Source organism: Eschrichtius robustus, chromosome 4 (assembly GCF_028021215.1).
Source record: "Eschrichtius robustus isolate mEscRob2 chromosome 4, mEscRob2.pri, whole genome shotgun sequence".
Lineage (NCBI taxonomy): Eukaryota > Metazoa > Chordata > Mammalia > Artiodactyla > Eschrichtiidae > Eschrichtius > Eschrichtius robustus.
In genome coordinates this window covers 31,445,631-31,466,376 of record NC_090827.1, presented here as the reverse complement: position 1 = coordinate 31,466,376, position 20,746 = coordinate 31,445,631, and the positions used below count along the sequence as shown (strand labels likewise).

The 20,746-nt window shown below is 51.2% G+C and overlaps 1 protein-coding gene across 1 annotated transcript in view; it reads left to right on the top strand.

Annotated features, from left to right (window-relative positions):
• The first annotated feature begins 387 nt into the window (after positions 1-387).
• PPP2R2C (protein phosphatase 2 regulatory subunit Bgamma) overlaps positions 388-20,746 on the top strand; it is a 140,418-nt gene continuing 120,059 nt past the window's right edge. Inside the window, exon 1 of the mRNA XM_068542524.1 lies at positions 388-612. Coding sequence (XP_068398625.1) covers positions 543-612 — 70 coding nt within the window. The 5' untranslated portion in view covers positions 388-542. The remainder of the gene's footprint in view (positions 613-20,746) is intronic.

Genomic DNA, 20,746 nt, shown 5'->3' with positions numbered 1-20,746 from the left:
CCGCCGCACCTGCAGGGTGCCGGGCTGCCCGCGCGCGCGGCGGGCTGCGCGGGCCGTGGGGGCGGAGGAGCGGGCGGCGCGAGGGAGGGGCCTGCGACAGTGGCGGCGGCGGCGGCGGCGGCCCCAGCCCTAGCAGCCTGGCTCGGCCCCGGCTCGGTCGGCGCAGCGCCGCGCGCGTCCCCTCCCGCCGCCGCCGCCGCCGCCGCCGCCGCCGCCGCAGCCAGGCGCACCGGCACCAGGCCTCCGCCGCCGGGCGCACGGACGCAGCGCGCACGGCCGGCCGGGATGCGCTCCCGGGCCCCGGCCCGCCCCCACCCGCGGCCGCCGCCCGCCCGCCGCGCTCAAGCCTGACCGCGGCGCCCGTCCCGGCCGCCCTCGCCCGTCCCCGGCTGCCCCCGGTCGCGATGCCCGCCCCCCGGGGCCCCGGTGGCCCGCGCCCCTGCTAGGCTGCGGCGGCATGGCCCGCGCGCCCGGCGCGACCTCTGCGGATTGCATCGGTGTGCGGCGGCGGGGCATGCCCAGGGCACCGGGCACGGCCTTCAATGGGCGAGGACACGGACACGCGGAAAATTAACCACAGCTTCCTGCGGGACCACAGCTATGTGACTGAAGGTAACGTACGTGTTGTCTGAGGCCCCCTCCGGCCGGCCGCGGCGTGGGGATGCCGTCGCACCGAATGCCCTCCGAAGGTTTGGACCGCGCGCTGTGTGTCGTGTCCCCCCACCCTACCCTACCCTACCCCACCCCGCCCCGGGTCCGGGAGGGAGGGAGCCCGCGGGCGCCGGCCTCCGCTGCCCCGCAGCCCGAGAGCGCAGCGCCCTCCTCCGCGCCGCCCTCCGGCAGGCAGCTTTCCGCCCCCAGGCCTGGTGGCATCCTGAATCGGCCCTGGCCCTCATTTTTAAAAAAGCCACCTCTGCGGCTAATCTGGTGAAGAAATACCGGGGAAATTTAGTGGCTTAGAATACTGGGTTTGCCCTGCCCAGAGCCCGCAGAATTTTCTAGGCTGCCCACTCCCTGGAGACGAAGTGGGACCCGGTGGGGGGGTGGTGGAAAATCCATTGCCAGATTCCCCTAGAGGCTCGCGGTCTTCGGCCCCTCCCTGTGCCTCCAGAAGCAGGGCCCCTTAGTGGGTGGGAGAAGGTGTCTGGTTTGGGGTTCATCTTTTATTCCTGTCGAGTTGAACTAAGACAGGAACAGCTGGCCCTAAACTGTAAGAATTTTCCCCCAAAGTGGGACATGCCACCCCCAACAGGCCCTGCATTTGAAATCCCCTAAATTGGCCCTACAGCCCCAGCCCAACCGCCACTCCGAGGCTGGTGGGATCTAGAGGGTCAGCGGCCCTCTCTTATAAGCCTGTAACTTCCAAGGGCCCCTCTGCTCCACCCTGCCCAGGGAACGGTGGGGACAGCTCCCGGGCCGCAGCCGGGGGCCCGCGGAGTGGAGCCTCCATTGAGGATGGGGAGAGCTAGCCGCGGGGTGTCAGCATGCAGCGGTGGGGACACGTGCTGGAGACCTTCCCGGGTTAAGGGGCCGTCTGCATCTTCCCTGGGGGCTGCTGGACTGGCTGCAGAAGTGTTTGTGGGTTTTGAGCAAGAGGTCCCCTGGTGGGCGCCTCGGTGGGAGGGGCCCTGGGCATTGCGTGCCGCGGGACTGGTGCGCGTGGGAGCCTGTGTCAGGAACCCGTGTGGCCTCGGAGCGGTCACTCGACTCCAGGGTGCTGTCCGCCGCGCTGATGCCTGGCTCCGCCGGAAATGAGGCCGAGGAGCCCGTAGCCCGAGCCCTGCGGAGGCCTGGGGAGCCCCGGGCCAGCGCGGGGTGGGCTCCCGGGCGTCCTGACCCAGGGGAGCAGAGGCTGGGTGTGTAACCTGGGCGGAGATATGCTGAAGAGTGGCGCTCCCCGCTCCCCGGAGGAGAACTGCTGAGTCACGCTTTGCTGTTGGGTGTGTGTAGGGAGAGGGGGCAGGGCTGCTCAGGCTGGGTGAGGGCTCTGACCCAAGCTAGGGGTTTCGGGGGCGGGGGTCCCCAGGCAGCTGAAAGCGGTCCTTTGTCGCCTGCCTTGGAGAGGCTGAGGAAGGATCAGCGTGTTTCCTGGGTGTTCTTTCTGCTGGCAGCCTGCTGAGAGGCAGAGGTAAAAGGCTGCTGGGTTGCTGGCAGGTGCCCCAGTGGTCTGGCTGGAGCCAGGAGAGAGAGGGGATCTTGGCAGGTCATTCTGGTCCGGTTTTCTGGAGGAAGCCTCCGTTTTCCCATCTCTACATTGAGGATGATGGGACAGGGCACTGGGCTCCGTGATTTAAAGTATTTAAAAAGCACTGCCTGACTCATAGTGGACATTTGCAAACCCTAATTCCTTCCTTATTCTGTCTCCCCCTGTTTCTCTCACAAATTCACCAGCTCTTAGAAGGGAGGAACAAGGGAGAAGTGCATAGTTATCAGAGTAAGAAGTGATGATTTTAATTCTTCATTCATACAACGCATATTTACCGAGTACCTACTATGTTCTGGTCAGTTTTAGCCCTGGGGACTGGACACAGGTCCTGCCCGTGGGCAGCCTGTATTCTAGAAGGGAACGCCGTTATGTGGCTGGATCTCTTTTCCCCATCTGTGAAATGGGAGTGAATAATACCATCCTGCCTAGAGGTATTAAGGTTTCTGTGAGGGTCAGATAAGATGGTGGATGAAAGAGCCGCCTCGGAACTACAAAACTACTTGAGCGCCTGGCAGCCCAAGTACGTGGAGGACCCATTATGTGCTGCGGCCTCACAGGAGCTCCATATACCCCGCATCCCTATTTTATAGATGAAGAAACTGAGGCGTGGCCTTTGTCCACGTCCCAGATTGAATGCCAGAGTGTGGAAGGCACAGAGCTCAGGTCCTAGGGAACCTAGGAACAAGATCTGACGTTCCCGCCCTTGAGAAAGCAATAACAATAATTATTAGAATTATATGAGATTTCTGGCCTCCCTGCATGAAAACAGACTTTCGCACTGTTGCATCTTGCCTGCATTTTGTGCTCAGAGCACAGAGTAAGTTACAGATTTGCATGTCAGACAGACTTGTATTCAAATCCTTCTTCTGACTCTTCAGGTGCTGTGCAACCTCGGACAAGTTACTAAATGTTTCTGAGCTTCACTTTCTCCCTTTAAAGGGAGGAGTAATAGTGACTCATCTTACAGCGCTGTTGGAATGATCAGTGGTTTTGCTAATTTAGGAAGCACCTGGCACAGTGTTTGGCCTGTTGGAAGCACTTAATAAATGGCACTGTTATCATTTAAAAGTCTTGTTCCTGGAGAAGCTTCACAAGCAAATAATGGATGCTGGGAGTTTGTAAAAGAGCCAGGTGTACAAATTCCTGTTCCACCTGGTCACTTGGCCACAAACACTCACAATACCCCAGTGGCTCTGATCTACTTCCTGTTCCTTAAGCAGGCAATTTTTTCTTTCTCTTGGGGTATTTGCACTGTCTATGTCCACTACCTGGAACACCCTCTTCCTGCTCTTCTTTCTCATCCTTTAGGTCTCAAGTTAAATGTCATCTTCAACAGTGCGAGTCTTGCTCGAGTTCCTCAATTTCTTCTTGTAAAATCTCAAATACCTTGGGGAGAGTTTAGGTTTTGTTAGTCATTCACACCTTAGTGTGAATTAGAGCAGCTTTTTCCCCTCTAACTCTTAGCTCAGCTCAGCTGATTGAGGGCTGTTGTGATCATAAGGCATGAGTGCATGTCACTGTGGGGCACAGAGAACTTGGCAAGGATGGGTGAGTGTTGGGGAGAACAGTACAGTTGACAGTGGACAGTGGAAGGACCTGAGCCCTAGAGAAAGGGGCCCCAGGGATAGGAGAATGCCAAAGAGTCTCTGTTTAGGCTTTTCTCAAGAGCCAGATATGGCTCTAGGAAGGACTCTTCCTGGCTGTGTTCTCTTGCTGCAGCCCCAGGACTCAGCTTTAGGGTGGTTAAATAGACATTTTTAGGCTAGATTGAATCTACAAAATACATTCATCCTCCTTCATGCAGTAGCATTTACCAAGCACATCCTTTTCTGAGTCTGGCCCTGGGCAGGCAGTGATGGACCAGTGTACTCCCATCCCCCTTGCAGTGACTGGTCCCAGAATGGATGTGGAAGTCCTTTCTGGAGGTTGAGTGGAGAGTAGAGAGAGCTGCAGGAAGCTGGTCCCTCTCTTGTGATGGAACACAGAAGCCTCCATTGCTGCTGGCGGCCACCTTGAGACCATGGAGGGAGCCAGTCTGAAGCCAACAACACCGTTGCTGGCAGAGCAGACAGTGAGTGAGAACTGGGGACGCTGGTGACATCTGTGACTCCTGGATTAACCAGGCCTGATGTCCACCCCACCTCTGGGCTTCCAGTTCCGTGAGCTGTTACGTTTACTCATTGTTTCAAACTTTCAACCAAGTCTCTGTTACTTGCAGCCAGCAGTACCCTGACTCGTACAGCCTTTACTGACTGTCTGGAAAACAGAAAGGCTGCCCTGTCACTCACGAACAAGATGCGAGGTACATAAAACCAGGAGGGATGCTGATTTGTTTGCTTTCTGTTTTAGAAATCCTCTTTGATTTCTTTCATGCACTCAAGTCCAAGTTGCAGAGTTCTGATTTCCCCTCCTCGCATTTCCAGCCAGATGAGGTATTCCAAGATCTGGTGTCAGGAGATCTGCATTCCTGGTGGGGTCTGGAGACCTGCCTTCCCAGTGGGGTCTGCTCTGGGTCTGTAATCTTGGGCAGGTTTCTCTGAGCCTTAGTTTCTTCTCCAGGTTGTTCCTTAGATCACTTGAAACAAGGGATGTGCAATTATTTGATGCTGTAGCATCTTCTCTGTGGACTCCCCATCGTGCTTCATGAATGGAATATATTCAGTGAACTCATGGCATTGAATGGCTTGGTGTGTGTGATTGTGCCCAGCCCAGGGCCTGGGGCACGGTCAGTACTTAATAAATATTGTCCATAAATAACTATGTCTGTTCTTTAGGGGTTAGAGTTAGACTAGCCCTTAGAACTGTCATCAGACTGGCTAACCTAATTCCATCCCCACCCCCAGAGAAATTGGGCTGAGAGGGGAGGTTACGTCTGGCAGTGACCTGAGCCAGCCCAGAAGGAGAGCGGAGAGCCAGCCTTTGATTTTTGAAATCTTTGTTCCTTTTGCTTCCACTTAGGACCACCCCTCCCATAAGTTTGCCTGGGTTTTCACGAGCTCATGTTGTCTCCACTTCAGGGAAGGAGGCTGCAGTGGGACACCGGTGGCTGTCCCCCATTAAGTCACATCACCTCTCTGAGCCTCAGTTTCCCTGCATTGCTTCCTGCCCTGGGTTGTCACAAGGTTCTCAGGAGCAAAGACCATGTGGACTCCAAAGGTCCACCCTGGGGAAGGGGTTATTGTTATCAGTTTCCCCAAACTGTCAAGGAAGCCAGCCCTCGCTTAAAGGTTGGTGCAGTCACCAAGTAGGGGTTTTCTCATTTTCTTGCTGCAAGATGGAAATCAAATGCTAATAAAATGTTTCCGCATCATCTCCTGATTTTTTACTTGCTACAGTTTTTGGTTTTTATCCTTAAAGTCAGCAGAGCTAAGGGATGTCTCTCTAAGGTGTTTAGGTCTTGACACCTGAAGCGTGGCTGTATGAAATGCTGGGGCTTAAAGGGGAGGATTACAGAGTAACAATGCAGATGAAGAGGAAAGACCAGCCTCTAGATACATGTTGTTAGCCATTTGCCACAGCTCATGCCCATCTTTTTTAAATGCCCATGTCTGTTTTTAATAAAAGCTTTAATCTCTCTATATAAACCATTTGGAAGGGTACTTTTAAGCATGAGGTTATAAGAATTTTCCAGTGCTTTGCTGCAGAGCTGGTGTCCTGAGTGTGCAACTCGTGTAGGTCCCATATTCGGAAGGACCAGGAACCCTGCGCTTGGTTTAATTCTCTGCTATCCCCATCTTGAAATTTTTAATAATTGTATCTTTGAACCCGTGTTTTGTAAGTGACATCTGATGGGACAATGGAGCACACCTGTGAACAGAAGTGACACATGCAACAAGCGATTCCACTGTTCCTTGTGCGGCTTCTGTAACATGCTTACCTTGTGTCACTTTGAGTGTCACGGAGCTCCCCAGCGTCCTGGGGCCACCAGAATTCTGCGCATAGGCACCGATCAGCATGTCTGTGGTTGCGTAAACAGGGGCACTGACAGCTCGAGAGGCCATGCTTTCCTTTTGAACCAGAACTTGTTTTGAATGCAGAAAGGAGGCAGTGACATTCTGAGAAGCATAAGGACCAAGGAACCCTATCATATCCTTTGTTACTCGTGTGACATCCTTGGGCTAGCTAATCATCGCTTCTGAAAATGATGGCACCAAAAGAAAGGGAAACATGGACAACCATAGTTCCTGTTCCCTTCAACTGTCATTCATCGAGGGTGGAGGTGTGTGCCTAGAACATGCAAGCGTCAAAAGGTGAAATAAAATGTGCCGTGTTCCCACTGCTCTGGTAAGAACAAGCTACGTACGCCTGTAGGAGCTACCAGATACGAATTGTGTAATTCAGGGATTCTGCATTCGAGTTCAGTGCTCTTCTATTTGCATTTAAAGCTGGAATGACGCAACAGAATGAGCGATAAAATTCATGCTAATAATTTAAACTGTTTTTTTTTTCAATTGTCATTAAATAGCAAATAACTAAGACAAGTCATGGGGAAAAAAATGAGAAAGCTTTATATTTTTGTACCTTTAATGATACTTTTCCCTGCTTTTTATCCTCTGCATTTTCACTTTGCACTGGGCTCCACAAATGCTAGAGTTGGCCCTATTTTGCTGTAGGGAGGAGGCTGGAATTCCTGGGAGGGTGGAATCCTTGGCCCCGCCTCTCACCCCCTTGGCTTTTGTGATTGGTGGAACTGGTGAGAACCTGTCACTCATTGGACAATTTTTCTCTGTTGGGCGGGACTATAGTATTGAAGGTCTCTGCTTCACCCCTACCCATGGGGCCCCAAGAAGAAGCCTATGTTTCCCTCATTTCAGAGTCCAGCCTTTAGACCTGTCTCTCCCCACAGGCCCAAGAGGAGGGACAGTGGAGTAGGGTTCCCTAGCTCATTCCCCACCGCGAGTTTACCATTAAGAAAGAAGAATTTTTTTGATTTCCTTCTTGTCCATCTTCCCTGTGTGTTCTCAAATCGTAGCAGGGAAGGGGTGTGTAACTGGTTACCTCGGCCCCGCCCCCAAATTCCATCATTTTATTGGCTGCACACTCTTCCTGTGATAGATGTCATAGTTCAACTCATCACCCCCGATTGATGGATAACTAGGTTGCTTATTTTCTTTTATAACTAACACTGAGGGAAGGAATGCTATGTGCGTAGGAAGACACCCTATTCCCATCCCTCCCCCCAAATCTGGAATAATTTTCTTCAGAGAGGGTCCTGCACATGCAATTTTACGTAAAAATTATGAACGTGTTTAATGTTCCTGACACACATTGACAAACTATTCTCCAGAAAGTTTCTCTATTTTACCTCATGCTGATCAGCATTAGGTATTCTAATTTGTTTGACCTTTGCAAATATCATAGATGAAAAGTATTTGTTTAAATTCATGTCTGAATACCAATGAGGTTGAACATTTTTCCCCTTTTGTTCAACAGACATTTACTGATCCCCCTTAAATGCCAGGGGGAGGTTAGATGCCAGACGTACAACATTGAAGAACAAGGTCATTCATGCATTCGTTCATTCAACAAACATTTCTGGAGCACCCACTATGTGCTGGGCACAGAAGAAACCCATGTCTCTGGGCAGGGAGAGTGAAGTGGGAGTGAGAGGAAGGAGGGAAGAGAGCTGAGGCCAGAGCCCCAAGGTTCACCAACATCTAAGGGACAGAGAACGAGAATTCTTGGTGGCCACCCACGTGGGAGATAAAACAGGAAGGCTCTGGAGTCACAGAACCAAGAGAATCCTGGAAGGGAAGGGAGAGAGGGGGTGCTGGCAGGAAGAAAGCTGGATCACCCAGCCTCAAATGCTGCCAAGCAGCCAGGACAACGTTGGGAAGCATCTCTCAGGTGCCCACACCCACCCAGCACCTGGTTCCCTTGGATTCTATTTGGTGATGCCATCTCTCCACGAGCCTTTATAGTCTGCACCCCTAGTTCTCCCCGTTGGCACGCAGAATAGGTTGCTCTCTGTGACCTCCTCTCCAGGAAGGCTCCTCACCCACCTGACACCCCCGCCCCAGTCTTCCTGCCCTGGGACAAATGCTCCAGGTCCCAGAAGGCACCATTTCTAGAGCTCCACGCTCCTGGTTTCATTTTGTGGACACAGGCCAGGCTGTGTCTTTGAAACCTGGGCCCATCTCTCCCAGGATCTTGGATGCCAGTGAGAGAGTGGGCTGCCTCAGGATGGAGTCTGGAGTTGCTGAAGCAATCTGCCAGCCCCACAGCACCCTGGGGTGTCCCGTTGATTAACCTTGGTCTCCTCACCAGTCAGCCCTTGTGCAAAATTACTCACCTGGTCTTCAGCATTAAATAATTATGAAACGAACATAATAGCCATTATTATGATTGACCGTTTACTGATGCCAAATGTGATACTGAGTGCCTCATATTATTGGATCCTCACAAACCCCAGTGTGTCTGTGTGCATGTGTATGTGTTTTACCCCATTTTACAACGGAGAAAACTGAGGCTTGGGCACTTGTCCAGCGTCACATGGTTTGTAAGAGGCAGAGCTGGGGTTTGAATGCCGGCCATCTGCCTGCAAACCCATCCTCCTAACCTCCACATTGCCTGGTTGGACCAACAGGGAAGGGACAGGTGGCCCATTCAGTTCTGGTTCTGCACCCAGCTTCAGAGGGTCTCGCAGTTTGAACCCAGGACAGCCTGGCACGGTGCTCACGCTAGACACGTAGCCGCACTGCATCTCTCCTAGCCGCATGTGGTGAAGGTAATCCACATGGGTCAGTGGAAGAAGGGATCCCGTCCACTGCATCAGTGGGGGAGATGATCACAGTTCTATAGAGGACAGGTGCTTTGGCACTAAAGGGAGTGGCATTCACAGGGTCGGGAGTGATGGCGTGCTGAGACACAGATTTCTAGTGCATTCCAGGCAGAAAGAATAGCATGTACAGAGTTACACGTGCTTGTCCCTTGACAGCATCTGGGCTCCTCTACCTGAGCCCAGGTTGTAGTTGCCAGCCTGCCTGGGGACCAGGGCCCACCTGGGGCCTCTGTGCTGCCCAGGATGGCATTGCCTCCTTGCACAGTGGGATCCATTGTCCTCCAGAACCCTGGGCTGAATGGCACATTGAGGCAGAACAAAGGCTGCTCAGAGGTTCCGGCTGCCCCAAGCAGGGATGGGATCTCCAACTGCAGACCAGGGCCTCCTGCGAACCAGCCTGGCCTCCTGCATCCTCCGGCCCCCACGCCCTGCAGAGGTTGCAGCCCTGACCCCTGAGCTCCGCTCCCGGGCACGGCTGTGAGCCTTTGGCAGGTTCTTCAGCCTCTGAACTAGTCTCCCCATCCCTAAAGGAGAGGGTGAACTACTAGCCACCTGGGCTTTTTGAATTAAGTGCAATAATGTGCGTATTGCACTTACATCTCAATAAAAGGGAGCTACTTGTGTTGTCATTATCAGCTTTTGAATTTCCTTTTATAATTTCAATAAAGTTTTAATGAAAAGTTTCAAATATCTACAAAAGTAGAGAAAATAGTATGTTGAATTGCTCCTCATCCATCCCCTCGCTTTTCAGCTGCTCTCAAGATTTTGCTGTACTTTCTTCATTTACTTTCCCATCCTTTTGGCTTAAGAATATTTAAGTAAATTCAAGACTCCTGTCATCTCACCCCTACATTAGCAGGCATCTCTGAAAGGTGAGGGCATTTCTTGCATAACCAAGTACCACTATCTCACCGAACAAAATGAGTACAAATTTCTTTCAAGCTAAATTCTGGTCCATCTTAGTAAGTCAACCATACTTCCATAAAAAATAAACAAACAGGTTGATTGATTCTGGTTCATCTTAGCCATGTCTCCAGTTATCTCAAAAATGTCTTTTTATAGTTGGTTGGTTTGACCCAGGATCTAAAGTCCTGCATCTGCATCTGCTTGTTCTGTCTCTTAAATCTTTTCTGATGGAGACCAGTCCTCCATCCTGACTTGATAAAGACATTCGTTACTGTTTCGTAAGGATTACAGTTTCATCCCCACAGTCCGTAATCCCTTTCTGAATCCCAGTTGCCTGACGGGACCGGAGGCTGGCAGGTGTTTGCCCGGATCCTGGGAATCCCCTGGGCGTGCCCCTCTCTTTTAAGGACCCCTCCTCACCACTGATCAGCCGAGAGATACTGGGCAGGTTGTTCAGCAGTGCACACCATCTCCACCAAGAGCTACCCAAATTGCAGACTCGTGAGCAAAATAAATGGTTTCTGTTTGAAGACATTGAGTTATAAGGTTATTTGTTACACAGCGATAGGTAACTGGAATAGTCATAGATCCCCGGAATTGAATTCCCAGTACTGCCCGGCTCCTTTTGAGGCCCCTTGTCCAGCTGCTGTTCTCTCTCCTAGATTCTGTGGCTCCCTCAGGACCTTCTAGTAACTTCCTTCTTGCTTATGTTAGCCTGAGTCAATTTCTGTTCCTTATAACTAAAGAACCTTAATTCCCAGTCCCAGCCAGGAGGGGTGACTCAGCTCAGATCATAAGACAGGACTGGAACCTGGCCTTTCTGAAACATTGGACCCGGAGTCCTGCCTTATGAAACATCAGCGGATATATATCTTGGACATGCCTGTTTCCTCTGTACACAGCTCAGCACCTGGTACCCACCTGGTGCCCACCAGGTGCTGGATAAATGTGTGTTTGAATGACTGAGTGAACAAATGACACATCTTCAAATCTGACCCCAGAGTAGTCCAATTTTTTTTTCCGAATGCCACGCCTCCACCTGGCGATCTTCACTTTGCACAGTTCCAATGTGTACGGATTTCAGTCACCACAGTTTTGTTCAATAATGCCAGTCCCGCAATCACATAGCCCAGATTTCAGCTACCACAAAGTGGTAACTGTGAGTAATTGCATAAAGCAGAAACTTCGCCACTCACTCTCCAGCCCACAAATCACTAAGTAAATAACAGATGAGTATTGTGATCTGAGACCAAGTCACTTCTTTCAGTGTCTGTCTCTGGTTGGTCCCTGAGTATCTGTTGGTTCACACATAGACAGCAAAGCATGTGGTGATGTTGCCTCCTTGTTTCCTGGTGATAAACCCACATGACATTTTACAAAAATGGATAGTCAAAGGAGGAAATTTGGCCCACAAAGACGACGCTCAGAAAAAAAAAAAAAAAAAAAAAAGGAAGAAGAAAAGTAATAATGCTGACAGAGAAATTTGGATTGGATGTAAATGGAGTTATAGAGGAAACTGCTGATTCTGGGAATGTTGAAGCTGTGACCATTCGAGACTCTTATATGCAGCCAGGGGAACTAAGTAACTAAGTCAAGGTGAACTTATTGACATAAATGAGAGAAGTGCCTGTGACAGAAAAAGTGAAGATGTCCCAGGGGAGGTGACGCTGGCAGCACACTTCATGCTAAGGGAACTCTTGAAGATATTTCACAGTGTTGAAAGTGCAGAGGATAGAATCTTGGAAGCTGATCTAAACTTAGAAAGGCAGTTCTTCAAGGCATAGAAAGGATGTTTGCCCAGCATCGCAAGTTATCCAACAAGCAGAGGAAGCCAGCACCGTTGAAACTAGTCTGGATACATTTTTTACAAAGAAATAACACACTTGAATTCTCCATGTTTCTAATGTTTTACATGACTGTGTACTCAATAAAATATTAGTTTTACTCTTTTTTTATTACCCTATACATTTATAACCATCAGTAAGAGAGTTTTTAATGTCTTTAAAAAGTTTTTTTTTAAGATCCTGGAACTTTTGTACTTTCCACATTGATTATTAAGATCACTTTGAGTGTTTCAGCTTGCATGGTCATTTTTAGGGTTCCACACAGTTGGGCAAAGTGAGGTCTCCCTGAACTCATGCCAAATGGGCAGTGTCTATCCTGTGTAGCCCTTCCACATGTCAAGGGCATGGTGATGTTAAACCATGGCTGGAGGACTGGAGTCAGTATCCTCCTTATTGAAAGCAGCAGCTCAAGAATATTAAATAACTCAAATTCCTCACCGCAAAAATGGTTAGGCAGCCAGTAGATCGCTGGGAGAGAGGCACTTCCGTCCACTGTTTTCACTGTGCAGATCGCTAGCCAGCCTGTCTGCTTCGGGAACAAGCCATCGTTGAATGAACTGGCTGAAGGAGTCAAGGGCTGAGCGATAGTGGTTCCTACACCAGATTTCAATGTGAAAGGTGATAAAAAAAAAACCAAAAACCCGAATATTTTCCCCAAGGAGAGGTAAGGCTCTTTACTGAAGCTGTGAAAATATAATCCATCATCATAAGGTGTCCCATATTGTCATACTCTGGGAGCCAAGGTGCATGTATGTTAAGGTGCTCCTTGCAAGATTTTAATTTTCTTTATTTTATCTCATTGCAGAAACGTTTGAAAATGCAGAAAGTAGAATAAAGAGGGGGAAAAAAATAACATCCTTGACTCCATTGCCCCAGAAACATTGTTCCAATTTTGTTCTATTTCTTTCTTACTGCCCCCCTGTAGATTGTAATATAAATACAGTTGTTTCTTTAATATTAAACAATATTAAACGTGCTGAAACATTCCCCTCTATTATTACAGACTCTGAGTAAACAGTTTTTAATGGCTGCATAATAGTCCATCACGTAGATTTAATTACTTATTCAGTAACTGTGTAGGCTTCATCCACCAGACTGGGGCTTGTTGCCTACAGTGGGTATGTGGGTGGGGAAGGAGGATACAGGAAAGAGGAGGAATAAGGCCCACCTCCTCCCCTGAGAACCTCTGGAACCAAGGAGACATGAACAGGTGATCATAATACAGTGTGATGGGAGCTGGTATGCAGTGGGGTCCTGCCGCAGCCTGGGAGCAGATGGGCAGAGAGGCTGAGTCCAGAGCAGAGGAGCAGCTTGTAGGGAGTAGGGGAGAAGGCATCCCAGGCAGTAGGGGTGTTATGGACAGAAGTTCGCAGGTGAGAATCAGTGTGGCTCTAGGGTTGCCGGAGCATTAACTTGTGGGTCTTGGAGCTCCTGGGCAGTCGTGGTGGACGAACAGACAAAGGGACCTTGGTAATCTGTCCAGGCAGAGAAGAAAGAGGGAACCGAGAGTGACCAGAGGTCTCTGGGAGATTAGAGAGTGAAGTGGGGGAGTGAGGTTCAGACGGGGACGAGAGCACTTCCAGGAGAGGCGAGAAAGCCCCAGTGAGGCGCCCAGAGCCGGCAGTGGAAGGGGATGGAGGTGACGGCGGCGGGAAGGAGAGGTTGTCGAGGCAGGGCTGGGGCAGCGTGCATGGTGGAGAAAGGAGGGTTGAGCCTCCTCTCATCGTCTCTGGTCGACACCAGCCTGTTCCTAAGGCTGGTAGGTACGGATGCCAGTGCGTAGAGGGTGGAGAGACCGCCCACTCTCGGACACTCATATCCCAACTTGGGTGTTTTAAATTAAGATGTGATGAGCATCCTTGAGAATGTACATTTTTTCTGTATTTCAGGTTATTCCTATCTCTGGCTATCTGGGAATGCAATTTCTTCATGAAAACATAGGAGTGATTTTAAAGGGCTTGAATAAGGATTTGAATATCATGTCTACTAAACTAAAAATAAAATGTATCAAAATTTTTCATGTGGGTGATCTTTAAAAGAGTCAGTCCACATGTATAATGCAACTCTGGAGTAATCTGTAGATTACAGCAAACCCATCAGTCTCTGTCTCTCTTGCTTTAAAAAAAAAAAAAGGATCAATTTCAGCTCCAGTACATGGTGACTTATGGCTGTGATCATTGTCTCTTGATGTGTGTCTGATGGGTGATGGGGCTTTGGCTGCACAGGAGAGGAATTGTGCTGTGACCCTTTTCCAGCGTGTACAGGTATCTCGTCTTCATGGTAGAATAGTAATGGTGATGGCTATGACGAGGGAAGCTGCCATTTCCTGACTGCAACGATGTCATGAGACATATGTTTATGATCTCATCGGAACTTTATACCCACTATGGGAGGTGGTGGGAATGACCCCCTTTTATGTCCCAGGAAACGGAGCCCCAGAGAGGTCAGGTCACACACCTAAAGTCACAAGGTGGTGTCATGGTTACTACTACTAAATCGTTACTACTACTAAATCGTTCTAAATCCTAGTGACTTAAGACAACAGCAGTTTTATTACGTGCCCTGGATTCTGTAAGCCAGGAATTTGGGCAGATCTGTTCTACATGGCAACTGCTGCATCTTCCTTCTAGGCTGCTGGGCAGGCTGCTCTGGGGGCGGGAGGGTCCAAGATGGTTTCGCTCACGTGTTCTGTGTGTGGTGGGGCTGGTTCCCTGGGGACCATAGACAGTGGCCTCTCCAGCATGGCTGTCTCAGGGCACTGGGACTCCTTGGGTGGCAGCTGGCTTTGCCAAATCAGGTGTCCCAGGATCCAGGTGCGAGATCAGACTTGCTGACCTCCTCGGAGTCTCCCATCACCAGTTGTGTGACTTTAATTCAGTCAAGTCACAGGCTGGCCCAGGTTGGAGGGGAGTTAGATTCTGCCTTTGGATTCGGGAAAGGCCAGGTCACACTGTGGAGAACAGATGGGATGGGAGACAGTGCTGGGACCCGCTTTGAGAAGCAGTCTGCTGCAGAGAGCCGGCTGAGCCAAAATCCGAACTGGGATGTGTCTGACCTTGAAGGTGCTGCACCTCCCTTGTCTTCCTGACCAGTAACAGGATGCAGAGACCTTGTCCTCCAAACCATTTCTCTGTTCAAAAATATGAAAAGCATCCCATACTGTTGCCTATTTAAATACAGAGTTTGTGACAATGTGGATCAACCTTGAGGTCATTATGCTAAGTGAAGTCATACCATATGATCTCACTTATATGTGGAATCTAAGAAAGTCAAACTCAGAGAAACAGGGGCTAGAATGGTGGTTGCCAGGGGCTGGGAGTGGAGGAAATGGGGAGATGTTGGTCAGAGGGTCCAGTTATGAGATGGATAAGCTCTGGGGATTTAATGTATAATCTATACATTATATAATATATATAATCTATAGTATAATCTATAGCATGGTGACTATAGTTAATAATACTATATTATATATTTGAAAGTTGCTAAGAAAGTAGATCTTAAATATTCTCACCACAAAAAGAAATGGTAATAATGTGATGGGATGGTGATGTCAGCTAACAACCTGGTGGTAATCATTTTGTAACATATAAGTACATTAAATCAACACATTGTATACCTTAAACTTATTCAGTGTTATTTGTAAATTACATCTCGATAAAGTTGGAAAAAATAAATACAGAAAACAGGAGGTGAGTAAAAGCTTTTTTTAGGAGGTAGACTAGATTCCCACAGACCCGCCTCCCTGTGTGCATCAGGCAGAAGTTATTGATACAAATGGGGGTCAGGTCGGGGTTCACCCTGTCAGTCACTGCCCCACCCCGGCCCTTCCCCGCTGCAGGTGTGCTGTGCTATGCGATGCCCACATCTGGGATGATGGCCTTGGGCGGAGCTGTGCTTTCCTTCTTGGCAGCCCCCTGTCACGGGGGGAAGACTGCAGAAGGGAACAGGTGAGCTAGCTGGGTTCTCTGCTCAGCTTGACTCTAAGGACACACCGACCTCCTGGATCATCTTATTTGCCCAGCCTCGAGGAAGCAGTTTTATTGGACACCGTTACAGCCTGGTGACCTGTCCCAGACACGGCCCACGTGGCATCCACCCAATGGGTAATGGGGACCACTGTCCGAGTGCGTGTGATGGAAGGGAAGGAAGCCACCCTGCCGTTTAGCGAGAGTGCGTGCGTGCCTGCCCCAGGCTGGGTGAGCAGTGTCCAGGCATTGCCACTGGGGCAGGCGCTGTCATTGTCCCAGGTGGGGAGCTGGGAGCTCGGGGAGGAGAAGGGACATGCCGAGTCTAGGGCTCTCGTCCAGTCTTGTTCTGAATGAGAGGTGGCTTAGCATCATCTTAAAATCATCCCTGTGTCCCCCAGGCAACGATCTTTCCCCTCCAGGCCCTTCTCCTCTGGGGCTGGGGAGGGGACATTGGGCCACATCAGAGGCTCCCACCAAGCTCTCAGCCTCAGGGTAAGTGTGTGGGGGGATCCCTTTCCTCTGGGTGTCAGCAAAGCTAATGGAAAGAGTCTCTGTCCACCAGGGTGCAGGTCACAGGACAGGCGGGCACCTTGGTTTGGCTGCCGTGTATGGGCTCAGCCTGCCCGCTCGGACCTTGGCCAAACAGAGACCCCAGCAGTCAAGATTCACATCTTTAATTTTTTTTTTTAAAAAAATAGCTCTATTAAGATAATAATTCACATGCCATACAATTCACCCATTTAAAGTGTGGACCTTTTAATATATTACTCAATTTTTTTAAAATTGTAGTAAAACATGCGTAACATAAAATTTGCCATCTTAACCATTTTTAAGTGTACAATTCAAGGGCACTAATTACATCCATAATATCATGCAACCATCACCACTATCTATCTCCAAAATGCTTTTATTACTCACACAAAAATTCCGCCCCCACTTAACAGTAACCCCCCTGACTCCGCCCCGGTAACCTCTGAGCTGTTCTCTGTCTCCATGAATTTGCCTCTTCTAGGACCACATATAAGTGCAATCATACATTATTTGTCCTTTGTATCTGGCTTGTTTCATTGAGCAGAATGTCTTCTAGATTCATCTACGTCGTGCAGTTGAGAAGGAGAGTAGATCTTTTAAATGCTGAGCTTCTCTGGGGAGAAAACTCAACCATGAAGGTGGCTTGTTCTGCGGGAGGGAGAGGCGGGGAGGAGGGACCCCACCGTGCACCAGCCACAGCCCCGTCACACACGGCATCCTCCTGAGTGGACAGCTTCCCAAAGGCCCTCCTCTGCCCCAGCCAGGGGACACGGTGGGGACAGATCCACCACCCACCCCTGCCAACCATTGCATCTTCTTGTTGCGCCTCATCTCACTGAATTGTGAATAGCCCTGGAGGAGGGGGTGGTTCTGTCCATTTTACAGATAAGGGAAGTTAAGTCCCAGAAGTTAAGACCTCCCTCGGCCAGGAGGAGGCAGAGCTGGGGTACGCTGGGGCTGGTTCCCAATGCCGCGGGCACTCCAATGCCTTCGAACTCCACTCCTTCCCTTTGGGGGCCCCTCCCCCCCATGCTCTGTCCCTGGTGCGTGTACATCTGTAGAGTGGACGGGCACCAAGGGACTCAGGTGTCCGCTGCCCACGCACAGTTGACCTGCCTTGGCCCCTCTCATGCCTCCGTGTCTTCAGCTCTAAATCGGGGCCAGAGGACTCTTGGAGTCTCCTCAAGGGGGGTCTGAGATAACACATTATGTGCATCTGGTACTCAGAAAGGTCCCATCAGGTGTTTGTCTTTCTGCTGAGCAGGGGAACCACAGAAGGAGGGAGCCACACCCAACACATCCACGCCCATCAGCACCCCAGGAAAGGATGCTCCAGGGTGGCTCCAAAGGCCTTGACCCTTGACTCTGACCCACCACAATCCCAGTCCTACCCTTTAACCAACCGAGGGGGACCTGCAGCGTGGCCATGAGGAGCTCGAGCCGGGCGTGGGGGGGCAACCCATACAGGCGGTGGGCGGCAAACCTGCCAGGGTGGCAGCCTGGCCACCTCAGCCCCTCAGTCTCCTGCAGTCCTGTGATGTTCTGAGAGGGTCCTGATCTGTGCTGGGCCAGAGGGTGAATTGTATCTCCAGGAGAGATTTGGGCCTGGACCTCCGGCAGGACAGCAGGGCCCCAAGGACCCACATGGCTTTATGCCAAGGACTCAGCTGATAACTTTGCTTCCAAATGCTTTGGAGCATTTGCTGGAGCTGGGAGCCCCTGTGGTCAACCCTGTGAACCCCAGGCGTGCCTTGTTCTGGCATCTTCCCTACGAGTGACCCAATTTTCATTACTCCAAACTGGGACGCTTTTCTGGCTACATGTGCTTGTCCATATGGGGACAGTGGGACGGCAGGTGATAAATTGGGGCAATGGCTGAAAACTGGGGGGTTGGACTTGTATCCTTGTAAGGGGCTGTGCAGTATGGTGACAGGTGACGACGCTGGGCCTAGAGACCCCTGCACAGGCCCAGGCTGTGCTGCTGATTGGCTGTGTGACCCCGGGGGAGCCGCACAGCCTCCCTGGGCCTCAGTTTCCTCATTTGTGGAATGAAGACTCTACACTGAGGGCATAGATGCCAGTGTGTCCTCTGAAGCAGGGGCATGTGTCGAAGGAGGTGGCGTGTGGGTATGAGGCACACACTGGGGAGCAGGGTCCCATGCAGACCCAGGGAAATGATCCAGGAGGGCTTAGATGGGACGAAGGTGAAACGGGATGTGCCCCAGGAGCCGGGAAGTGAGGAAGAGCCGGCTGCACCCTAAGAGTTAAACTTCCGTGTTTATACCTTGGGGATCTGATTGGCGGATGGATCTGATCGGGGGACTTGCAAGTCATTCTGAAGGGACAGATGGCCCACGGGCCAGCAGGAGGTGGCTAGATCCATCTCTGTATCTAAGGAAGGCACAAGTCTGGTTCTGCAACAAGCAGAGAGGGATCTGGTCCCCCCCGTCTCCCATCTAGGCTGCTGGGGACCCCACTCCCCAGCCCTCATTCTGGGGGGAGGGCTCTTCCGGACCCCCTCTACCCTCACTTGGCTACTGCTGGGCAGTGGGGATGGGGAGTATATCTGATTTGTGGGTTTAGGACGAGTTGTGACATGAAGTACAGGCCTGGGTTGGGTCAGTGCTGCCTGCACTGGGTGAGGTCCTTTCTGGGTTCTGGGAGAGCAGGTCCCACTGGGGTTTGCATGTACACCCCGTATGCCTGATGTATGCCTGATTCTACATACCTGACTCTTCTCTCCCCCTCGAGGCGTTTCACATTTGGACAGGAACAAGGGTGCCATTTACTGGGTCCCCAGAGCAATCCAACCAAGTCCCTCAGAGGACTGGGGACGGAGGGGGAGGGGGAGGGGGAGGGGGAAGGGTACTCAGTACAGTTGATGGGGCGCAAAGCAGAGCGCATCCTTTGTCCTCCTTCAGCCTGGCCACCCCAAACCTGGCTGCATGGGACAGCTGGCACGGCGGGCGAGGTGGCCGAGAATTAATTATGCTTCGGCTTTGTAAACAGGCAGCTATAAAAACCTATCAGCAGTGGAGCACCTGCTCTATGAAACAGGCTCAGCTGGATTTATAACCTGAGGCCTCTCCTCCAGGGCTGCGCACAGAGAAGGAACAAAAGCCACGGCCACCCCCCCCCCCCCCCCCCCCCCCCCCGCCAGCTGGCCTGCCCCCTCCCACTCTCCCTGCCCCTCCCCTGACTACTCAGAGAGCCGATACCGTCCATTGCAAAGAACACGGAAATCCAGGAAATGGAAGAGAAGGCACGTTTGCTGTTAATGTTTTAGATGGAATTCATCACAGTAAAAAGTTGGATTTAGGGCTTCCCTGGTGGCGCAGTGGTTGAGAATCTGCCTGCCAATGCAGGGGACACGGGTTCGAGCCCTGGTCTGGGAAGATCCCCACATGCCGCGGAGCAACTGGGCCCGTGAGCCACGACTACTGAGCCTGCGCGTCTGGAGCCTGTGCTCCGCAGCAAGAGAGGCCGCGATAGTGAGAGGCCCGCGCACCGCGATGAGGAGTGGCCCCCGCTCGCCGCAACTGGAGAAAGCCCTCGCGCAGAAACGAAGACCCAACACAGCCAAAAATAAGTTAATTAATTAATTAAAATATTAAAAAAAAAAAGTTGGATTTAGTTGGAGAGCATGGGATGTTTAGGAGAGGAAATATCTGGAATAGGAAAACTTAATCGTGCTGAGAAGGCTGGCCTTATAGGAAGGGAAAGAGACTGACAGGTTTGAGAGAATTTACAGAAGATGTTCAGGAATCTTTGTTCATGGATTCACCCAGACAGCCCACAATTTATTAAGCACATACTATGTGTCAGGCGCTTTGCTGGGAGTGGGGAATATGGCCGTGGACATGACTGACAAGGTCCATGCCCTGAGGAGTCCCTAGAACAGACCAGATGGACAAGGGGTCAGTGACGGGACAGTGGCAGGGAGGGACCTAGGGGCTGGGCTGCCCAGAGTGGGGCCCGGGTGGTGGGAAGTCAGGGAAGGCTTCCTGGAAGAAGTGGATTCATTCAGTGCATATTTATCAGTGCCTGCTTTGCACCGGCATTGAGACTGGTGTTGGGGATACGGGAGGTACAGGACCCCGAGCAAGTTCTAGGATCTAAAGGAGGAGCAGGAGTTGGGGGAGAGGGGAAGAGGGTTCCAGAGGGTGAGTAGGGATCAGTCAGTGTGAAGGGGGAGGCAGCGACAAGCCTCGTTCAAGACCCCCCGGGATGTGGAAGTGTTATCTCTAATTGACAGACAAGGAAATGGAGGTGAGGGCTTCACAGCTCCTAAGTGAGTGGGCTGGGACTTGAAGCCAGGTCTTCGGATGCCAAATCAGCCCTCACTTAGGTCTACACGGACCTCCTTACGCTGAGGGCTCGGGGATGGGTACCATGTCCGGGATGGCACATGGGTTCGTTGGCCGGCTCTGCCATCAGCCTTCCTTTGTTATTGGCTGGGCTGCTGAAGGGCCGGAATCCCCTGAGCTGACCCACTGTGCAGATCATCTGG